The 24,212-nt window shown below is 43.6% G+C and overlaps 1 protein-coding gene across 1 annotated transcript in view; it reads left to right on the top strand.

Annotated features, from left to right (window-relative positions):
- The window catches only part of LOC124606191 (synaptotagmin-5), a 241,677-nt gene that overhangs the window by 201,569 nt on the left and 15,896 nt on the right, over positions 1–24,212 (top strand). Inside the window, exon 8 of the mRNA XM_047138159.1 lies at positions 21,859–22,007. Coding sequence (XP_046994115.1) covers positions 21,859–22,007 — 149 coding nt within the window. The remainder of the gene's footprint in view (positions 1–21,858; positions 22,008–24,212) is intronic.

Here is a 24,212-nt window from a genome sequence, read left to right as displayed (position 1 = left end):
TGATTTTTAAAAAATTATTGATATTTGTTCCCTATAACTGCAGGTGCTTTTTTCTCCCAACAAGAATTTAATCGATATTTGTACCTTTTAGTGACTGGGCATATATGCTTTCTTTGCAAGGACTTTGTTCAATGAACATAATTTTTGCACAATTTGGTTGCACTCCATCGTTGGTTCGGAATGAATGAGTACAGGCATGTGCACACATATGACTGCATTCACATCTGACTGGATCTGGCCTTTGTCCTATCCTGCTGGCAGCATGTTCAAATTTTTCAGTAACATTACTGCCTGCGTATATCAACATTATGGAAGTACCTACGAAATTGACTATATTTTCAAAGGACTACTGTACCACAAGAAAATATTTTTGTAAATTTTTCTGAGACATGGGCCCACCAAGGTGAACAATTGAATGCTGTGAAACCTGAGATCTAACCTTCCACCAGTGTGTAGGTTGTCTCACCCTCTGAGAACTTGCATCTGATGCAGCCAACTGACATGGCTTCAGCACAAAATGGATACAAAATACAATACCGATGTGCAATGCCATCACATTAAGTGGTAGAATTCTGTTTTATTTCATAATTTATTTTCCCTTCTATGCAGATTGAGGTAGGCAACATGAGCAGCAGGCCTGGAAGTGCAAAGCATAAAGCAAAGGACAAAAGGAGAAAAAGCCTGTTATATTGAAAACAGATGAGCTGTCTGGGTTTTCAAATGCGCAAATTAATGTTTCTGAATCTAAAGAAATTGAAGTATAGAACACAGAAGTTGCACCTCATTGTACAGATGATTGCCATAGGCCCACTATAAACTACACACATCAAAAAGGGTTTGCATCACCTTGGTATCGAGAGTTCCGGAACCTGTACAGAAAACTGGAATAGAGTTAGAGATCAACATAAATATCATTTCCACCCTTTTCATTGGTCATGAAAACCACACACTGCATGTTGTACCACCACACAGCAAGACCTTCAAAGGTGGTGGTCCAGACTGCTGTACACACCGGTACCTCTAATACCAGTAGCACATCCTCTTGCATTGATGCATGCCTGTAAACATCATGGCATACTATCCACAAGTTCATCAAGGCACTGTTGGTCCAGATTGTTCCACTCCTCAGTGGCAATTCAGCATAGGTCCTTCAGAGTGGTTGGTGGGTCACGTCCTCCATAAACAGCCCTTTTGAATCTACCCAGGCATGTTCAATAGGGTTCATGTCTGGACAACATTTTGGCCACTCTAGCCGAGTGATGTTATCCAGAAGGAAGTCATTCACACAATGTGCATAATGGGAGCATGAATTTTCAGCCATGAAGACGAATGCCCTGCCAATGTGGTTGCACTATTAGTTGAGGATGGCATTCACATATCATACAGCCATTATGGCACCTTCCATGAGCACTAGAGGTGTATGTCAGCCCCACATAATGCCACCCCAAAACATCCGGGATCCTCCACCTTGCTGCACTCGCTGGACAGGTATAAGGTGTTCAGCCTGACCAGGTTGCCTCCAGACACATCTCCAATGACTGTCTGGTTGAAGGCATATGTGACACTTATCAGTGAACAGAATGTGAAACCGATCCTGAACGATCCATTCAGCATGTTATTGGGCCCATCTGTATTGCACTGAATGGTGTCATGGTTGCAAAGATGAATCTCGTCATGGTCATTGGGGGTGAAGTTGCACATCATGCAGCCTATTGCACACAGTTTGAGTCATAACACAACAGCCTGTGGCTGCACAAAGACCATTACTCAACATGGTAGCATTGCTGTCAGAGTCCCTCCAAGCCATAATCCATAGGTAGCGGTCATCCGGTGTAGTAGTAGCCCTTGGGCAGCCTGAGTCTCTCTGTATCTCCTCCATGTCCGAGCAACATCACTTTAGTTCACTCTGAGACACCTGGACACTTCCCTTGTTGAGAGCCCTTCCTGGTACAAAGTAACAATGCAGACATGATCAAACCACAGTATTGACCGTCTAGGCATGGTTGAGCCATGTACGAGGTGCTATCCAAAATTTTTGGGACTGGTGCTGCCATCTGTTGAAAACCTTACCTTGGACTAATGACCACCTTCACCCTTGAAGTAGTTCCCATCCACACGTACACACTGGTCCCAGCACTTCTGCCACTGGTCAGACGTTTTCTGGAAGTCCTGTTCTTTGAGGGAGTTTATCTCCACCAGTGATGCTTCCTGAATCCTCTCTCTAGTGTGAAATTGACAGCCTTTCAACTTGAGTTTCGGTTTTGGGAATAGCGCAAAGCCGCAAGGTTCCAAATCTGGTGAGTGGGTGGGGTACAACCACCATGTTGTTTCTTGCCAGAAAGGTTTTGGTGAGCAAGGACGTGTGACAGGACGCATTGTCGTGATGCAGCAACCAGTTCCCTTGACGCCAAATTTTGTGCCGTCGTTGCCACACGTTTTCACAGAGCCATCGCAAAACATCATAGTAGTATGCAGAATTTGCTGTTTGGTTGGGTGGGATGAATTCTTTGTGCACAATTCCCTTGGTATCAAAGAAAACGATGATCATGCTCTTCACTTTGCTTTTCACCTGTCACAGCAGTACGCGGAATTCACTGTTTGGTTGGGTGGAATGAATTCTTTGTGCACAATTCCTTTGGTATCAAAGAAAATGATGATTATGCTCTTCATCAGTCTCGATTTTTTGGGTCTTGGAGAGCCTGGGCTCTTCCACTGGGACGATTGTTGCTTTGTCTCTGGGTCATAACCGTAAATTTAGCTCCCATCGCCGGTGGCAACCTGTGACAAGAAGGTTGGATCATCAGATGCGTTCTGATGAGGGTCTGTGCACACTTCAACATGCTGTGTCTTGTAATCAAAACACAGAGCATTACAGAAATCACTGTGGACACACGACACATCCTCCCAGCTGAAAGCCACTCCGCACACTGACTGATCAGATATGCAGCTCTCGCCACCTACACCTAGCGGTGCAAAGATCTACCACTCCTACTTTCCAGATGGCAGCACCGGTCCTGAAAATTTTGGATTCCACCTCGTACCTCCTTCCTGGTGGAATGACTGGAATTAATTGGCTGTCGAACCCCCTCCGCCTAATAGGTACTGCTCATGCATGGTTGTTTACATCTTGGGGTGGGTTTAGTGACAAGTCTGAACAGTCAAAGAGACTGTGTCTGTGATACAATATCCACAATCAATGCCTATCTTCAGGAGTTCTGGGAACTGTGGTGATGCAAAACTACAACTCTTCCTGATGCAGCCACATTTTCTACAAGTGATACTGTAGTCAAACTGACAGCAATTCCTCCCATTTCAGCTACATCATCTTCCAACTAAAGAGAAGTTAGAAGCACAGGAAGCCCTCTCATGTCTGAGATGTTTTCAAGCCAACGAGAGGTGGAAAGTACATTGCTCAAAAGAATTAAGGCAACATGACTTTGGGCATCTGCCATACTTCATTGGGCAATAGATGAGCACTGGATATGCTATCAAATTATGCCTTTACCCTTCACAAATTAAGTACAAAACAAAACATCATTGAATCCACAATTTTTTACATAAAATGAACTGAATGTCCAGCAGGTGTCGAAAACAAATTGGAAACAATCACTCATCCCATCATTCTGTGTGCTTTTCATTAGACTTCAAGAGCTTCAATTGTATGTATGCCCTCTGTGAGTTTTTATCACAACCTGACACCTACATGGCATCATCTGTGTAAGTCTATGGAGGTCACTTTGTGGTATTCCTTCCCATTCCCCATGGAGAGCTCATGAGAGTCTGTAGTGGAAGGAGATGAACAACAACAATTCTTACAAGCACTTTACACACATGCATGATGGAATTCAGGTCATGACTCACTGCTATCCATTCCATTACTTAATTTACGTGACTTCACACTGGTGCCCACTACATATCCCCTGGCATTAGAAGGAATTCAGGGTCATCACATGGATAAACAGGATCTGTTCAGTGTGCTGCCTTGTGGTAAGGTGACCATGGACAACAACAAGATCTGTATGGCTATGAACACTGAAACTTCTCCAGAACATCACAGAACCTTGGAAATCTGTCAATTTCCTTAACAACATTTGGCTGATACCACTCGCCACTGGTCTCCACAGACGATCACAGCCACCACCTTGCATCAGAGGATACCTGGACTCATCTGTGAATAACATGTTTCACCAGTGATGATGTTGCTGGTTGACATGGGAATGGCATAGCTGAAGGCAAGCTACAAGATGTTGTGTCAAGCAGAGTATTCAAATGGGATGTCTGGGTCATAAGGCTCTTTCTTGTAACCTGCTTATTACAGTCTGATTGGACACAGCTCCCCCAGCGGACCTCCTAAATAATCTTGCAGTGCTCTGGTGGTATCCATATGATGCCAAAATGCAGAGGTGGCCAGATACTGGTCTTCGTGTTGGGCTGTAATGCATTAGCAACCTTGTCCAACTCGCCTTGTGTACTGACCTGTCTCCCTGTAGTGTGTCCACAGTCTGTGGATGACACGCAGAGAGGCATTGGCATCTGCAGCAACATAACCAAAAGACCATCCTTTTTGGATCAAACAGACTGCCATTGCACCTTACACTTCATTAAGGTGTAACATTGCATATTCTTGGTTGACTAGACATTCACAAATGATATCTGCCATCTGTATACCTCACTAGAAAACACTGGGACACTGGTACTCACTTCCTTCTGAGGAGTCACCTGACACTGTAGTAATGCACAATGCAGTGAGTAGATGTTAAATGATATTACTTGTTGCCTGCATTGAAAGCAAAGACCTCAAGACATGCAAAAAGACCATGGGTACCACCCACATCAAAACCGATTTAACATACTGGATATTGATATACATGTTCCCCTAATTCTTTTGAACAGTGTACATTACATGCTTCTGATGTTATTACATATTCTACAAGCCAAAAACAAAAAGAAAGTAAATTGTACTCCAACAATATTGGTGAATGGCTGAGCAACTTTGATCAAGATTACTGGATTGTTGATGCAAATAGTGAAGTGCAACGGACAATAATTTTTTGCCTTCAAAGAAAATGTACAACAAAGAAAATAAACCACAAGTCACTCAAAAGTCATTTTTCACATATACACATAAACTACTGTATAAAACTTGTGTAGGGTATTGGTTGTGTTGTCCAGAATCTAAATGGGAACTTTTTTGATTTGTTAGCAAAGTTATGTATTCAGAGGGTTCATCACAGTTTATGAAAGATGGATTAGATGACTGAAAGAGCATGAATATTTTGTTGAAAAGGCACAAAGAAAGCACTTCACATAGACAAGCAATAATTTCATTGTTATTTTGCAAAAACAAGGATGTGCATTTCAGTTCTCAAGTTTCGAGTCAAAGTGACACAGAATCCCTTGACTGCGAGGTTGCTAATTCAGTCTTTAGTGAGGGTCATTTAAAAGTGTTGTGTTAACAGTTATGACAGGAAAAATACACTCCTGGAAATTGAAATAAGAACACCGTGAATTCATTGTCCCAGGAAGGGGAGACTTTATTGACACATTCCTGGGGTCAGATACATCACATGATCACACTGACAGAACCACAGGCACATAGACACAGGCAACAGAGCATGCACAATGTCGGCACTAGTACAGTGTATATCCACCTTTCGCAGCAATGCAGGCTGCTATTCTCCCATGGAGACGATCGTAGAGATGCTGGATGTAGTCCTGTGGAACGGCTTGGCATGCCATTTCCACCTGGCGCCTCAGTTGGACCAGCGTTCGTGCTGGACGTGCAGACCGCATGAGACGACGCTTCATCCAGTCCCAAACATGCTCAATGGGGGACAGATCCGGAGATCTTGCTGGCCAGGGTAGTTGACTTACACCTTCTAGAGCACGTTGGGTGGCACGGGATACATGCGGATGTGCATTGTCCTGTTGGAACAGCAAGTTCCCTTGCCGGTCTAGGAATGGTAGAACGATGGGTTCGATGACGGTTTGGATGTACCGTGCACTATTCAGTGTCCCCTCGACGATCACCAGTGGTGTACGGCCAGAGTAGGAGATCGCTCCCCACACTATGATGCCGGGTGTTGGCCCTGTGTGCCTCGGTCGTATGCAGTCCTGATTGTGGCGCTCACCTGCACGGCGCCAAACACGCATACGACCATCATTGGCACCAAGGCAGAAGCGACTCTCATCGCTGAAGACAACACGTCTCCATTCGTTCCTCCATTCACGCCTGTCGCGACACCACTGGAGGCGGGCTGCACGATGTTGGGGTGTGAGCAGAAGACGGCCTAACGGTGTGCGGGACCGTAGCCCAGCTTCATGGAGATGGTTGCGAATGGTCCTCGCCGATACCCCAGGAGCAACAGTGTCCCTAATTTGCTGGGAAGTGGCGGTGCGGTCCCCTACGGCACTGCGTAGGATCCTACTGTCTTGGCGTGCATCCGTGCGTCGCTGCGGTCCGGTCCCAGGTCGACGGGCACGTGCACCTTCCGCCAACCACTGGCGACAACATCGATGTACTGTGGAGACCTCACGCCACACGTGTTGAGCAATTCGGCGGTACGTCCACCCGGCCTCCCGCATGCCCACTATACGCCCTCGGTCAAAGTCCGTCAACTGCACATACGGTTCATGTCCACACTGTCGCGGCATGCTACCAGTGTTAAAGACTGCGATGGAGCTCCGTATGCCACGGCAAACTGGCTGACACTGACGGCGGCGGTGCACAAATGCAGCGCAGCTAGCGCCATTCGACGGCCAACACCGCGGTTCCTGGTGTGTCCGCTGTGCCGTGCGTGTGATCATTGCTTGTACAGCCCTCTCGCAGTGTCCGGAGCAAGTATGGTGGGTCTGGCACACCGGTGTCAATGTGTTCTTTTTTCCATTTCCAGGAGTGTATTAGCTGCTAATTAGTCATCATGTGCATCAGGACAGCGACAGAAAATGATTGTTGTGAGGTGCAAGATCAACCTTCTATGGGCTATATGTACTACACTTCACATAACAGACATCAGCAACATTCAAGAAATGTACAAAACAAACTATTAACTTGGACCATGAACACCTAATGAAAAATGGGGCACCACAGTGATCTCAAAGATTCACACTATCAAGGTTGAAGATGAACTCCTTGGGAGTTACAAACCAGGATGTTCAGCTAGGTATTCACACTTAAAGAATGCACATAGAATCATATTGGTGCAATGAGATGATGAGAACAGATGGTATGCAACCAAGTGCAAAACAGACTGTAATGGAGATTATCATGAAACTGGCTATCCTTTAAGGTGCAGCTGCAGATAGTGTGATAATATGTTTTATAGGCATGGAAAAAAACAAACACCCGGAGGCTGGATTTGTCCAGTGATTCCAGGTGATACAAATTACTTTTCAGGAGGGATAGTTTGCTCTAAAGAAGTATGATTTTTATATGCAGAACAGAAATCAACCAAAAGCAAGTTATTTTGACTACCTATTGGCCAATAGCAGTGCACATACCATAGTTGTAGTTACGTAGTTATCTTACGCCCATTTTCCCACTCTTGCTTGCTGCTTAATAAATATTCCCTGCTGTCCTTGCAAGATCATGCACATAAGAAAGAATCAGAGGGGGGCAGAGGATCTCCAACTTTTCACAGCAGAACAACTAATTTCCCAGCCAATTCACCATCCAGACTAACAGTTGGCATACTTGTATATGAATGTGTTAAGACACTGATATTAGTTGATATTGATACAACTCTCCTGGTACCTTCCATATATATTTCTTCTTCAAATCTCAGTTGGTCAGAGTTGAAAACAATTTTCTTACTGAATGGTGGGATAAGTTGGTTTACCTCATCTACAAATTTTCAGGTTGATTCTGCAGTTTGCCACACATCATCAAGTTGAGGCTTTGTTTGGAATTTCATTATCTTACATCTTCCAATTCTGTAGTACTGTTTGAAGTTATGCAGTCATCCCCTGCTTCCCTTAAAGTCACTGTAATCTATATTGTGTGCAATTTGATGGGCATAATGTATTAGGTCACTACCATGCACATCCTGTAAATTGTACGCAGAATCCTTGAAGCGCATAAACCAGTTTTTGTAATAAGTGCGCCTTGTCCTCCCTTGAATATCTGTAGTTTTTCTTATGCACTACACAGTCATATATCTGCAGACTTACTCAAGGTCTGTTCATAACTGTTTCTTACTATGCTGCAGATGATCCTCCATGTATATAATTATGTTTGTACTTGCTCCTTGGCCAATTGTTGTCCTTACTACATTTCACTGCAGATGGGATATTTGGCACTCTGTTTGACAAGGATGATAAACTAAATGACTTGACACTTGTTTCAATATCACTTTCACTTGTTAAGCATGTATCATCATCATCATACCCGTCATCTACATTATCTGCAAGTCAAGCATATACAACACTGCACATTCCACTGACTCATCTTGCAGAAACATTAATATTTGATTTGCCACTTCTTTCTCACTCTACAAAATTCCTTTTGTACCTTTCTGACAAAATGACAACATTGGCAACTGTTGTTGTGATATAATGCAATGTTCGCTTTGTTTATTGCTCCCAGTGCTTTGCTTTGTATCAACATGACTAACACTGTAGCCCTGTTGTAAGTTCATTGAATAAGCAGTTCAACTATGCTCTATATCCTCATGCTGTACTCACCATTCAATACCTCCAGTCTTGCCCCTTGTTGCCATTAGCAGCCAAAATTGTGGTTGTATGGTAGCCAATATGCAGTGCATCGAATGCTATAAACATCATTGGCCTTTTGCAACCTCACACTCAAGGGGTCCCTTGTGAGACCAAACTGGTGGATATTCTTAGAACAAATTATTGCAGTCATAGCTTTTTCTAGCAGAAAAAGGTCTTGCATTTTGAGGTAAAGATGAAATTGTTGGATCACTTCACAGTGGAAATTATTTAGGTTTATTAGCATTAATAACCAAATTTGACATTTTTCTTGTCCAACATAAATTATTCACCCTAATAAAGAAAAGGGATATGTCTCATATTTATCAAAGACAACATACGAAGAATTTATCCATCTAATTGCATCAAGCATACAGGTTCATACTATGTGTGAAACTAAGAGGTACAAATATTGTTCTATTCCATTGGATTCCACTCCAGACATGTCATATGCAGACCAGCTGACTCTGATAGTGTGCTATATCTGCCATCTGGAATAGTGGCAGATTTGTAAGGTTCTTGGACATGGAAGGCCATACCGCTGAGCAACTCACCCAAAGCTTACTAGATTTCTTGTATGAGAATGACAATGATATCACAGATTGTCATGGGTGAAGCTATGACAATGCCAACAACATGAGTGGGAAGTACAGTGGTTTAGAAACATGAATTAAGATGATAAGTAAATACACAGACTACATTCCCTGCTTTTCACATTCATTAAATTTGGCTGCCAAGTGTGCTGCAGATTGCTGTGACTGAAAGCCTCTGTACATTTTTTTACACTTCTTCTTATTGATGGCATCTTCATTTGAGGGCACTGCAAAAACTAGTTCAAAAACTCTAATTTTGAAAAGGTCGTTGGACATAAGGTTGTTGGGTGGAGCAGATGCTACAAAAACAATTCTGTGTGGCTGTACCACGATCAAGCAAACTGGATGACATATAATAATATGGATCAAAGACAGAATGTCATAACCAGGCTTATGGGCTAGTTTCAAAAATCAGTAAGTTGCAAATGCCAATAATGACTATGGCTTGGAAAGAAAGCCTGGAATGCTTGAAAGAGACAAGCACTTTGCTGCAGCAAAATACTAAATGTTGACCGCCTGTGAAGAATATAAGCAGCAGACTTCAAGCTGGCACAAGTGAAATACAAAGTATGAGCATTTCAGCAGATCTGCTACACTGGAAAAGTTGGAGAAAATCAACCACCTGATCAACATTTTGAAATTCAGGTTTTTATTGTCATAACTGATAACGTGCTGTTTGCTTTAATTAAATGCTTGGAAGCATACCATCAAACGACTAGTCTATTTGGAATACTTCAGCAATTTAAGTCTTTAACAGCAGAAGAGATCTTGAAAAAATTCCAGTTCTCAACAGTAACCACCCAGACAAGTGCAGTTTTAAACTTTTAATGGAAAATTCATTGTAATTGTGTCTCTCAAACACAGAAATAGTCTTGTATGTTTACTTGTCTTTGTGATCACCAGTTGCAGTGGAGAATGTAGTAACATGATTCACGAAGTCTGTCGCACTTCACATGTTGTAGACCGGGAACTATCCGCTAGGCATGCCCGATGTAAACTGACTGGTCACAGCCCGTGCTGCTTGAGTTGTTGTTCCGCCGGCAGAGGGCACGGCTGAATTCTCGCTTATTCTCTGGTGGACGGGACTTTACTTGCAGCAACTACTGTCCTTGACAAATGCCGTGCCAATGTGCGCCTCCCACGATCTTTCTGGTGGCTGCTGCACTCCTCCTCCCTCTGGGGGTGAAACCACTGTGATCCACTGCATCGGAAGGTGAAGCGTCATGCAGTAGCGATGACCTCCACATCCATTGGAAGGCTGGAGTCAGAGGGATCTGCCAACCCTCGAGCCGGAACCTTCAAATAAGGTTGGAAGTGACCTACACAAAGAGGCCCCCTTTGTCCCACCACCGGAGCCCAGGACAGAACGGGTGACAAGCCATCAAACTCCGGATCCCGGTCCACCTCGGGAGGGGCAAGACCCAGTGGCGGGGACGATGGGGAAGGGACAATCACAGGTGAACCAGCCTCCTGAGAAACCGGGCCTGCGAGGGGGGCCAGCTCTCGCCGGGGCATCTCTAACGATGGTGATGCTGGTGCTGGAGCTACTGGAGGCCGCCAAAGCGGAGAACCATCGCAGTGTGGCGGAGTCACAGGTGGGAGGGGCAGTACCGTCCCCTGAGAAAACAACATGGGTGCTGCCAATGGGGAGGCTGGTGCCCAAGGGATCGGAGGGTGGGTGCCCAAACGAGGACGCAGCTGATTTTGGTGACGACGTACCTCCTGGTCCCCCGCCTGCAAGGTATAGAGCCAGCGGCCATTGTGGCGTAGGACCACTGCCGGTATCCAATGTGGATTGCGACCAAACCCACGTGCCCAGACCGACATACCCGGTGGAAAGCCAGGTACCCCATTTTGCGGAGACTGGCAAGGACCAGGCCGGAGGAGGTGCAGCAGAGTCCTGGGTTGGCGTGCGTGGAGGAGCTCTGCAGGGCTGCGTTCTCCCATCAGTGTGGTCCAGTATGCCGTCAGGAAAAACGTCAACACCTCCTCAGCAGGAAATTCATGCACATACTTTTTCATCTGCGTCTTAAATGTTCGCACCATGCGCTCGGCTTCCCCATTCGATTGTGGATGAAAGGGGGCAGAGAAAACGTGCCGAATACTGAAATGCCTACAAAAATCCTGGAAGGTTTGCGAAATAAACTGAGGTCCATTGTCCAATACCAGGGTGACTGGCAGACCTTCCACAGAAAAGATTTTTGCTATTGCGTGGATTGCAACTTCTGAAGTGGTTGAGGAGCAGTGAACCACATATGGGAATCGGAAATAAGCATCAATGACAATGAGCCAAAATCCATTGAGAAACGGGCCCGCAAAATCTATGAGAACATGTTCCCATGCCTGGGTTACAGGCAGCCATGAAGAGAATGCTGACCTCAGAGATGCCTGTTGGCTCGCACACTGAGAACAGGCAGCCACCATGTGCTCAATTTCTCTGTCAATACCGGGCCAGTACACATGTCTGTGAGCCAAGGTTTTAGTATGGGAAACACCCCAGTGTCCCTCATGTAATAACGTGAGGACCTCCCTTCGCAAACTTGCAGGAACAACCACGCGAGGAGCTGTATCATCGGTAGCCAGAAGGAGAACTCCTTCCAAGACTGAGAGGTGGTCTCGTAGAACAAAATAATTACGAAGAGGGTCCAAGGCCCGACCTGGAGGTCGCGACGACCACGCCTGCTAAACGAGGTGAACTACTTGCTGGAGAACTGGGTCAGCTGCCGTTTCCCTGGCGACTCTAGAACTAGTGATTGGGAAGCCATCAACCGCTTGGCGGGACGCCACATCCAACTGAAAACACATAATCTCATGCTGTCCAGTAGGGCGAAAATGAATGTCATAATGGTACTTAGAGAGGAATGAGGCCCAGCACTGCAGTCTGTGTGCCACCCTATCCGGAATCTGAGAGGCAGGGCCAAATAACGATATTAATGGCTTATGGTCAGTGATTAACTGAAACTTTGTGCTATACAAGAAAGAGTGAAACTTGGTAACAGCGTAGACAATGGCCAAAGCCTCCTTTTCCACTTGGGAGTAATGGGCCTGCGTGGGACTAAGAGTTTTAGACGCAAACGCCAGTGGCTGCTCGGAGCCATCCATGTTGCGATGGGCCAGGACCACCCACATCCCATACTGCGAAGCATCTGTAGCCAGGACCAACGGCTTATTGGGGTAAAAAGTAGCCAAACAAGGCGCTGACATGAGGAGGCCCTTCAACGAGGTGAATGCTCGCTCACATGCAGGCGACCAATCAAAAGGAACCCCCTTGCGCAGAAGGCAGTACAGGGGGTGGGCTATGGTGGAAGCCCTGGGAATGAACCAGTGGTAATAGGTAATCTTGCCTAAAAAAGCTTGTAACTCCTTCAGCGAAGCAGGCCACAGAAGGTTGACAATACCTTGGATCAAACTTCCTAGCGGCTGGACGTCGTGCCGAGAGATGGTGTAGCCCACATACTCAATGGACGGTTGGAAGAAGTTCGACTTACGCAGGTTGCAATGGAGGCCCACGGACCTGAATTTGAGAAAGAGGGTGCAAAGGTTGTGCAAGTGGACCTCTGTTCTGTGGCCTGCGACAATTATGTCGTCCAGGTAATTAATACAATGAGGGATTGTTGACATGACATGCTCAAGATAACACTGAAATATCGCCAGAGCACTGGAGATTCCGAAGGCCAAGTGCTGGTATTGGTAAAGGCCAAACGGGGTGTTGATGACCGCCATCCTTTTGGAGTCCTCATCAAGTGGTATCTGATGATAAGCCTCCGAAAGATCAATTTTCGAAAAATATTGGCCTCCCGCCACGGCGGAAAACAATTCATCAGAACGAGGCAAGGGATAGGTGTCTACCACCAACTGGGAATTAATGGTGGCCTTCAAATCACCACAAAGACGTAATTTTCCCAAGGGCTTCCTGACAATAACGAGGGGCGAAGGCCACTCACTAGAAGAAATGGGAAAATGACCCTGAGGGCTGTCAGCCGGTCTAGCTCTGCTTTTACCAGAGGGTGGAGAGGCAAGGGGATCTGCCTCGCGCGTAGAAAACGCAGGCAAGCCATCACCTTCAATGCTGAGTGAGCTTCAAAGTCTGAAACACGCCCCAGGCCCTCCTCAAAGATATCCGTAAAGTTAGAGATCAAAGATTCCAATGATTGATAGGGAACATCTTCGGAGACCAACTGTATGGTGTCAGCAATAGAAAAACCGAAAGCTTGAAAGGCATCCAATCCAAAAAGGTTAGCGGAGCTCGCATCACTGACAACAATAAAAGTAAGAAGCTGAGTGACTGATTTGTAAGTAACGTCGGTAGTGAATTGACACAGTAGGGGAATGAACTGTTTACCATAACCACGTAGATGCCAGTAAACTGGCGCCAATGGGGGCGACCCAAGGTCGGAGTAAGTTTGTGCATTCAACAAGCAAGCTGCCGCACCCATTTCTACTTGCAGTTGTAATCGGCGCGACCGAACTGACGCATTGATAAAGAGTTTGTGTCGATACATCGGGAGCCTGGCCCGATGAAACTTCCTGAATGTCCACGTCCATGTCCTCTGTACCTGCTTCCTTCAATTCCTTTGAGGCTGAGCGGCAAACTTTAGCAATGTGTCCTTTTTTATTACATTTGCGACAAATGGCCCAACGCTGGGGGCACTCTGACCAATCGTGATGTACATAACACGACGCACAGGACAGTAACAGGGGCCAGTGGCCGGAACTCTGTTTACGCGATGTGCGGGAGCGGCTGCAATGGCCAGATTGAACCGCTTGCACTTTGTCCACCCCCAATACAGTGGATGCAGCCGTGCCACCCTGAACTGCCACGATGTCGCACCACGCTTCCAACTGTTGACCTGCGGTGTTAGAGACTTCATACGATTGAGCAATGGACAGGACTTCCTCAAGGGAAGGGTCTTCCAACTGCAGGGCCCATTGCTGGAGCTCCCTATCAGGGGCCGAATGAACAATGACGTCTCGCACCATAACGTGGGCTTACGATTCTCGCAACTGCTCCGTGACAAAATGACACTTGCGACTAAGACCGTGCAGGGTAGCGGCCCATGCCCAGTAAGACTGATGGGGCTGTTTCTTGCATTGATAGAACTCGACTCTAGCCGCCACAACATGTGTGCGGCGGCAATAATAGGAAGACAGTAATGAACACAATGCGTCAAACGACAAGGACGAGGGTTCCTGCAACGGCGCTAGCTGCCGCAAAACTTGATACAGCGAGGGAGATATCAAAGACAAGAAAAGAGGATGACATACCTCCGCATCAGCAACATGAAATGCCCAGAAATGCTGCCGAAGGCGATGTTCATATGCGTCCCAATCCTCTGCCGTCTCATCATACGGGGGAAAAGGAGGAGGGAACGGCGCTGGAGCAGACCACGTGGAGAGCAACGCCGGAAGGACTTGTTTCATGGTGGCCATGAGCTGTGTCTGCTGCTCAACCAAAACCCGCACTAAATCCTCCATGCCGTGGATAAGCTGCGAAACCGGAACAACAACGCAACACGTGAAAGAACAACCCTACTCGTCGCCAATTGTGTAGTAACACGGTTCACGTTTCCCATCGCACTTCACATGTTGTAGACCGGGAACTGTCTGACGGCAGAGGGTGTGGCTGAATTCTTGCGTGTCCTCTGGTGGACGGGACTTTACTTGTGGCAACTACTGTCGTTGACACGCCATGCCGATGTGTGCCTCCCACGATCTTTCTGGTGGCTACTGCAGAGAATGTTCTTTTTCAACATTAGAGTGCCTTAAACATGAGTTAAGAAATGCAACAGGACAAGTGCTTTGGATGAGAGGTTGAGAACTCTGAACTGTTGTGACTGGTTCTTGTAATTATGCGTTATTACAGGTCTGTGAGCCAGTGGTAAAGGCTCTGTGATGTTAATGAGGTGGGCCAAGCTCTTTTTGTAGAAGAGGAGTGGTGGTTGCTGGTGTGGCTGTTTGGGAGCTGCAGAGCAGCAGGAAGGGAAACGCCATTGTTGAGGTAGTTTAGGAGAAGGTGGGATAGCTTTTTGAGGTGAGTCTGGATTGCTGTTGGTTTGGTGGATGATACTATCCACGGAAACATAAGAGGCAGATAACTGCATGATTTTGTAGAAGGAGAGAAGTCTGATGGAGTGGAAACTGGCAGATGAGGTATATAGGTCACAGATTAGTCAGGTAAGTCAAGAGATTGCTGTATTTGAAACTGTAAAAGAGGTTAGTATAGAATAGGATTACATCGAGAAACAGGGACTTCCAATTTTAGGCCTTTGGGAGTAACTCCAAGGGACAAGCAGGTTTCAAGAAATACAATGTGGGACCTCAATTTTGATAGTGCAAAAGTATGTTTTCGAAAATGACAGCTATAATATGTGATGTCCCCCCCCTTCCCACAAACCATGGACCTTGCCGTTGGTGGGGAGGCTTGCGTGCCTGAGCGATACAGATGGCCGTACTGTAGGTGCAACCACAACAGAGGGGTATCTGTTGAGAGGCCAGACAAACATGTGGCTCCTGAAGAGGGGCACCAGCCTTTTCAGTAGTTGCAGGAGCAACAGTCTGAATGATTAACTGATCTGGCCTTGTAGCACTAACCAAAACGGCCTTGCTGTGCTGGTACTGTGAACGGCTGAAAGCAAGGGGAAACTACAGCTGTAATTTTTCCTGATGGCATGCAGCTTTACTGTATGATTAAATGATGATGGCGTCCTCTTGGGTAAAATATTCCGGAGGTAAAATAGTCCCCCATTCGGATCTCCGGGCGGGGACTACTCAGGAGGACGTCGTTATCAGGAGAAAGAAAACTGGCGTTCTACGGATCGGAGCGTGGAATGTCAGATCCCTTAATCGAGCAGGTAGGTTAGATAATTTGAAAAGGGAAATGGATAGGTTCAAGTTAGATATAGTGGGAATTAGTGAAGTTCGGTGGCAGGAGGAACAAGACTTTTGGTCACGTGAATACGGGGTTATAAATACAAAATCAAATAGGGGTAATGCAGGAGTAGGTTTAATAATGAATAAAAAAATAGGAGTGCAGGTAAGCTACTCCAAACAGCATAGTGAACGCATTATTGTGGCCAAAATAGACACGAATCCCACGCCTACTACAGTAGTACAAGTTTATATGCCAACTAGCTCCGCAGATGATGAAGAGATTGATGAAATGTATGATGAGATAAAAGAAATTATTCAGGTAGTGAAGGGAGATGAAAATTTAATAGTCATGGGTGACTGTAATTCGAGAGTAGGAAAAGGGAGAGAAGGAAACATAGTAGGTGAATACGGATTGGGGTAAGAAATGAAAGTGGAAGCCGTCTGGTAGAATTTTGCACAGAGCATAAATTAATCATAGCTAACACTTGGTTCAAGAATCATAAAGGAAGGTTGTATACCTGGAAGAATCCTGGAGATACTAAAAGGTATCAGATAGATTATATAATGGTAAGACAGAGATTTAGGAACAAGGTTTTAAATTGTAAGACATTTCCAGGGGCAGATGTGGACTCTGACCACAATCTATTGGTTATGAACTGTAGATTAAAACTGAAGAAACTGCAAAAAGGTGGGAATTTAAGGAGATGGGACCTGAATAAACTGACTAAACCAGAGGTTGTAGAGAGTTTCAGGGAGAGCATAAGGGAACAATTGGCTGGAATGGGAGAAAGAAATACAGTAGAAGAAGAATGGGTAGCTTTGAGGGATGAAGTAGTAAAGGCAGCAGACGATCAAGTAGGTAAAAAGATGAAGGCTGGTAGAAATCCTTGGGGAACAGAAGAAATATTGAATTTAATTGATGAAAGGAGAAATATAAAAATGCAGTCAATTAAGCAGGCAAAAATGAATAAAAACGCCTCAAAAATGAGATCAACAGGAAGTGCAAAACTGCTAAGCAGGGATGGCTAGAAGACAAATGTAAGGATGTAGAGGCTTATCTCACTAGAGGTAAGATAGATATTGCCTACAGGAAAATTAAAGAGACCTTTGGAGAAAAGAGAACCACTTGTATGAATATCAAGAGCTCAGATGGAAACCCAGTTGTAAGCAAAGGAGGGAAAGTTGGAAGGAGTATATAGAGAGTCTATACAAGGGCAATGTACTTGAGGACAATATTATGGAAATGGAAGAGGATGTAGATGAAGATGAAATGGGAGATACGATACTGCGTGAAGAGTTTGACAGAGCACTGTAAGACCTGAGTTGAAACAAAGCCCCGGGAGTAGACATCATCCATTAGAACTACTGACGGCCTTGGGAGAGCCCGTCATGACAAAACTCTACCATCTGGTGAGCAAGATGTATGAGACAGGTGAAATACCCTCAGACTTCAAGAAGAATATAATAATCCCAATCCCAAAGGAAGCAGGTGTTGACAGATGTGAAAATTACTGAACTATCAGTTTAATACGTGACAGCTGCAAAATACTAACGCGAATTCTTTACAGACGAATGGAAAAACTGGTAGAAGTTGACCTTGGGGAAGATCAGTTTGGATTCCTTAGAAATGTTGGAACACGTGAGGCAATACTGACCTTACGACTTATCTTAGAAGAAAGATTAAGAAAAGGCAAACCTACATTTCAAGCACTTGTAGACTTAGATAAAGCTTTTGACAATGTTGACTGGAATCCTCTCTTTCAAATTCTATAGGTGGCAGGGGTAAAATACAGGGAGCGAAAGGCTATTTACAATTTGTACAGAAACCAGATGGCAGTTATAAGAGTCGAGGGGCATGAAAGGGAAGCAGTGGTTGGGAAGGGAGTGAGACAGGGTTGTAGCCTCTCCTCAATGTTATTCAATCTGTATATTGAGCAAGCAGTAAAGGAAACGAAAGAAAAATTCAGAGTAGGTATTAAAATCCATGGAGAAGAAATAAAAACTTTGAGGTTTGCCGATGACATTGTAATTCTGTCAGAGACAGCAAAGGACTTGGAAGAGCAGTTGAACTGGATGGACAGTGTCTTGAAAGGAGGATATAAGATGAACATCAACAGAGGCAAAACAAGGATAATGGAATGTAGTCGAATTAAATTGGGTGATGCTGAGGGAATTAGATTAGGAAATGAGACACTTAAAGTAGTAAAGGAGTTTTGCTATTTGGGGAGCAAAATAACTGATAATAGTCGAAGTAGAGAGGATATAAAATGTAGACTGGCAATGGCAAGGAAAGCGTTTCTGAAGAAGAGAAATTTGTTAACATCAAGTATACATTTAAGTGTCAGGAAGTCATTCTGAAAGTATTTGTATGGAGTGTAGCCATGTATGGAAGTGAAACATGGACGATAAATAGTTTGGACAAGAAGAGAATAGAAGCTTTCGAAATGTGGTGCTACAGGAGAATGCTGAAGATTAGATGGGTAGATCACGTAATTAATGAGGAGGTATTGAACAGAATAGGGGAGAAGAGGAGTTTGTGGCACAACTTGACAAGAAGAAGGGACCGGTTGGTAGGGCATGTTCTGATGCATCAAGGGATCACAAATTAAGCATTGGAGGGCAATGTGGAGGGTAAAAATCGTAGAGGGAGACCAAGAGATGAATACACTAAGCAGATTCAGAAGGATGTAGGTTGCAGTAAGTACTGGGAGATGAAGAAGCTTGCACAGGATAGAGTAGCATGGAGAGCTGCATCAAACCAGTCTCAGGACTGAAGACCGCAACAACAACAACAACAACAATATGTGATGTGATTCATCACAGCAAGAGAGGACGGTTTGGAGTGTCATACATGGTGAGAGTGGCAAAAACGAGAGGCAGAGGGTGAAACAAAATAGAAAAATGGAAGAAATGCATGGAAAATTTTGGAAAATCAGAAAAATACGAACGTAAATCGTGAAGACAGACAATGGTTAACAAGAGCCAGTGAGTGGGCAAGTACTTCTTGCCACAAGAGTGGTCTATATGATTCCGAAAAATGAATAGAAAAAAAAGTGATAGGCAAAGTTGTGAAAGGCGAAGAAATTTTAAAAACTGGCCAGACATAAGAGAAAGTCACAGGAGACTGTGATGTAGGAGACTGTAGTAAAAGTCGATCAGAAAAGTATGGTGAAAAAAAAAACGCACAAAAATGTGAAAGAATTGTGTATATACAGAGTAAGTGGAGGACAGGAAGGAAAGTAGCGGTCAAATTTGAAAATAAATCGGTGAGAGACGTTCGGGAGAATGCCCATAGCGTACCGTAGTGAATTGTGGACAAATTTGTAAATAACCATAGAATTCTTATATGCAAATCCACAAATAACAATGGGCTCATCTATATGCATGGAAACCAGTACTATGAGAAAAGATGTAGGGGGCAAAGCATTGATAAAACTGGGTGGTTCAGATAAATAAATGATCAGAATACTAGCACAATCGGCAGAAAACCGATGATACTTTCAAGAATACAGATGACAATAAAGACTGTCAGGAGGGTCACATAAGAAGGAATGATGGCCACATGGGCTAATCTAACAACAAAAATAATCAATTGTTGATAATATAATATAAACGGGTAGATGAAAAAATCTACTCACCAAGTGGCGGCAGGATAACACACACACAAAAGGCTTAACTTTTACAAACGTTTGGAGCCAGTGGCTCTTTTTTCTGGCAGAAGAGTTGGAGGGGAAGGAAGAGGTGAGAAAGAAAATACCTGGAGAGATTTAGGGAAAGGGGTACAATTCAGAAAAGTCACCCAGAATCCTGGGTCAAGGGAGACTTATCACATGGGATAAGAAGGAAAGACTGACTGTTGGGGACTGCGCCAGATGAGATTTGAAAACCTAAGAGTTAAAGATGGAAGACAAGGTAATACGCAAAACAGAGATTATCACTAAAACGTTGTGCATGAATTAATAACACTGAAAAGCTAAGTGCATTGTGTGTAACAGAGTGGGAGGGGGGGATGGCAAAAAATAGACAAGTCAAAAAATGAAGGATGTAGGAAACTACAATGGAGTGAAGAAAGGAGTAGTTACTGGGAATAAATGCTGAGGCACAAGGAATCAAAGTAAATTAAGGCCAGGAGGGTGGCGAGAACCAAGGACATGTTATAGCACTAGTTCCCACCTGCGGAGTTCTAAGAAACTGGTGTCTGAGGGAAGAATCCAGATGGCACATGTGGTGGAACAGGCACTGAGGTCATGATTGTCATGTTGTAAAGCATGCTCTGCAACGTACAGTTGTGTGTCCTGTATACACCCTCTGCCTATGCCCATTCATCCTGACTGATAACTGGGTGGTGCTTGGTTTTCAACATCCACCTGGCCTTAATTTACATTAATTCTTTCTGTCACAGCATTTGTTCACAGTAACCACTCCTTTCTTCACTCCATTTTAGTTTTCTACATCTTTCATTTTCTGCCTTGTCTATTTTTCACTGTCCACCCTCCAACCTCCGTTACATACAATGCATTTAGCTTTTCAGTGTTATTAATTCATGCACTGTCATTAACTCGTGCATGATGTTTTAGTAGTAATCTCCTTCTAGCATATTACCCTGTCTTCCACCTATCAGCTCTCAGGTTTTCAAATCTCATCCAGTGCAGTCCCCAACAGTCTTTCCTTCTCATCCCATCCAGTAAGTCTCCCCTGACACAGGGTTCTGGGTGACTTTTCTGAACTGTACCCATTTCCCTAAACCTCTTCAGTCCTTTTCCTTCACCCCTCTTCCTTACCCTTCAACTCTTCTCCCAGAAGAAGGAGCCTCTGGCTCTGAAACCTTGTAAAAGTTAAATCCTTGTGTGTGTGTGTTCCCCTGCCACTGCTTGGTGAGTAGATTTTTTATCTATCCACTTACATTGTCAATAACTGATTATTTTCATTGTCAAACTAACTACATTCTTACAATAAAAAGTACTCTATTCTGGTACACATTATTTATGTGTACACAGGCTACATTTAAAGTATTAAATTAACAGGAAACCTTTTAATTTGGGAAAGAAGGAGCTACTGCTTCATCATTTTATTCTGTGACTGTTTCTACCTCCTATTTATGTACTGGTATTTACATGGTCTCATCGATATTAATCAAAGAAAAACAGTTATCATCATGCCCTGTCATTAGAAATCAACTTACAATGAATTTTGGTACTTCTCTTGCTTCAAACTGCAATAGGTTTCAACAAATGAAACTCTTGAATGGAGGGCATATAATCCCTTATATGACAACGTATGACCTCTTATGCCCATGTTGCGAGGCAGCTCTGTTGTGACCACTGCATCTCAAACCGGGAGACACATCTATCACATATGATTAGCTTCTCTTTACAACTGTGTGTATTATGTATGATGTTGCTTGACAGACTGTGTACATTTACTTGATTTTGTACTGCTTAGAAGCTACAATTTTATTCAGTCATTCATTTGCTCAATCATCATGTGTTGTAGAACCTGACATTAAGGGATATGGCACAAGTCAAGTTATGCATTAACAAAGAACTACAGATGTTAGGAACAAACTTTTCTTGCACTTTATGACTTACAACTACTTTCACATATGTAAAGGGTGTTATAAAATGTTGAGCAGTAATATAATATTCTAATTTTAATTGGTAGCAAAAACTTCTTGTTTCATTTTCAGATCCATTTGTGAAGGTGTACTTGCTAAATGGTGGTAAAAGAGTGAAGAAAAAGAAGACTGCAGCAAGAAAATCAAACTGCAATCCAGTATGGAATGAAGCTCTAACTTTCAATGTGGCATCAAGCATTTTACCACAGACTGCTGTAGAAGTGAGTAAATTTTGTTATTAATTCTTTTCTTTTAACTTATATGAAGAAACAGTATAAAAAAAATAAAAAAATAAAAAGTTTCTGTTTGAGGACATTGCTGCAGTGTATGTGCAACACAGTGTAACTCTGATGCTGATATACAAGCACCACCACATAGGCAAGGGATTAGTATGACATTTGTGTCTTCCTGACATGAATGCAGTAAATGCAGAAACATGAACTATGGTAGTGACATTACCAATTGCGTCCAAACAGGACCAACATGCTCTTATTCTTTTCTTGGATGTCAAAGGACAAACACCGGTAGACATACATCAGAGAATGAAGATTGTGTACAAGGCAGCTTGTCTGTCAAAAACCAGTGGAATAGTGCACCAAGTTCCATGCTGCTTCATAACAATGCATGTCCCTGTATCACAAATTTTGTAACACAGAATTTATGCCAACTCAAATGGGAGACACTTGAACACCAGCCCTACGGTCCTGATCTTTCTCCATGCAATTACCATTCCTTCAGTCCATTAAGAAAGCTGATGATTCCTGTTGGACAAACATGTGCAGCAAGCACTTACAGTCTTCTTCAGACAGCAGGACAGTGTTTTACCAAACAGGTATTTATTTTTTATTTATTTTTCACAATTACAGCCTATTATCTGAAAATCTAAAATAGGCCATACAATTCACATTTCACTGGATAGTAATAAATTATGTATTAATTATTTATTTCTGATACTTAATTTTTAAAAAAAAACTACAACTGCTTCTACTACTACAAAACTGCATTAAAACTCTGAATCAATTACCCTCCTACTAATCTACTACATACACTACAGAATTTTCTTCTCTGTTTGTACATTTATTTTGGTGCATTTAACTTGGAGACAGTTGTTTTCATTACTGGATCCACCCTTATACTACCCCAGTCAACAGCCATAGTCTGCTGGATTCCTTGGGCATCAGGCAGCACATCAGCAGCATTTCCACTGTAGCAAGTAATTCCAGCTATCACTGCTATTTCTTAAAGTCCACACTTCCATGATCATCTGTACCAATGCAATGTAGATTCTTGGGACAGTATTTCATTCAGTGGTTGCTAACCTCAGTTATCTTCTCTTCATCTGCAGAGTATGTTGTCTAGCCTGGATGGCAGCATGTCGATTTATGGTTAAATGCCTCATTATGTTTACCTTCCTTCATACTGTTGCTGCAATATTGTCCAAGATGCACCAGGTCAGCTTGCTCCTTAGTGCTGCTTTAGAATCCAATCTCCTAAATACCTGGTGTTCATTACCTGCTGCATCTTCATAGAGTTTGCAGTCCCACAATGTATGTTCTAGTGTGCCCACACTGCTATCATTCATCTGTCTTCTGATTTTGTATAGATAAGTGGTGTAAGGGCCAAGGCCAGTCAGGTAAGGTATCAGTCCACTTGATGGGTTAAGAATCTCACTTTTAATCTCTCTTTTATGTTAGAGAGAAATTCATATGTTATCCTGCCAGTACCTGAAGTGTCCCATACATTTTCCACATTTATAACGTGCAATCTTTTATTGCCTTTTTCGAATTTGCCTCAGTTCCAAGCACCCTTTGTACTTCCATTTGATTTCCTTTCTTTAATCAGTAAAAGGCTTAATTTTTCCTAATTTCCAAGTCCACCCTTTTTCCTAATTTCCAAGTCCACTGAGCATATTCCTAGAAATACTAACAAAGTATCATTCAAGGTAGTGCAGTAGGGGCCCATTAATATTAGTAGCATGCATTGTTCAACTCTTCTCACTGCTAAGGCTGGCTTCATTAGATGCAATCTATGAGCCCAGACATTCGCACCATATCCTATGACTGGTGCTAATATAGTTTGGCAGTATCCTCTGAATGTATTCAAGGGAAGCTGAAATTGTCTATTTGCAATGGTTATAATTTTATTCATCACATTTGTTCCTTTACTGACTGCTTCCTCTACATGCAAAGTTATGACATTCATCCTGAAATACTCCTAGATATCTTGTTACTATGCTTCTCCTAATTGTAACATCATTTAATTTTATTTTAGGGTTTCTTATTAGGTTCCTTTTCAGCAGGAGGTACATTGTTTTACGAGTTGCTAGAGACAATTTAACACTTCAAAACCAGCCCTCAAGTTCATGGATGGCCGCATTACATTTGTCTTCAACCACTTGCGATGAACAGCATGTAAGCTGCAGATGC

Source organism: Schistocerca americana, chromosome 3 (genome assembly GCF_021461395.2).
Source record: "Schistocerca americana isolate TAMUIC-IGC-003095 chromosome 3, iqSchAmer2.1, whole genome shotgun sequence".
Classification (NCBI taxonomy): Eukaryota; Metazoa; Arthropoda; class Insecta; order Orthoptera; family Acrididae; genus Schistocerca; species Schistocerca americana.
Note: the sequence above shows the minus strand (reverse complement) of the source record. Positions and strands in the feature narration are given on the sequence as shown.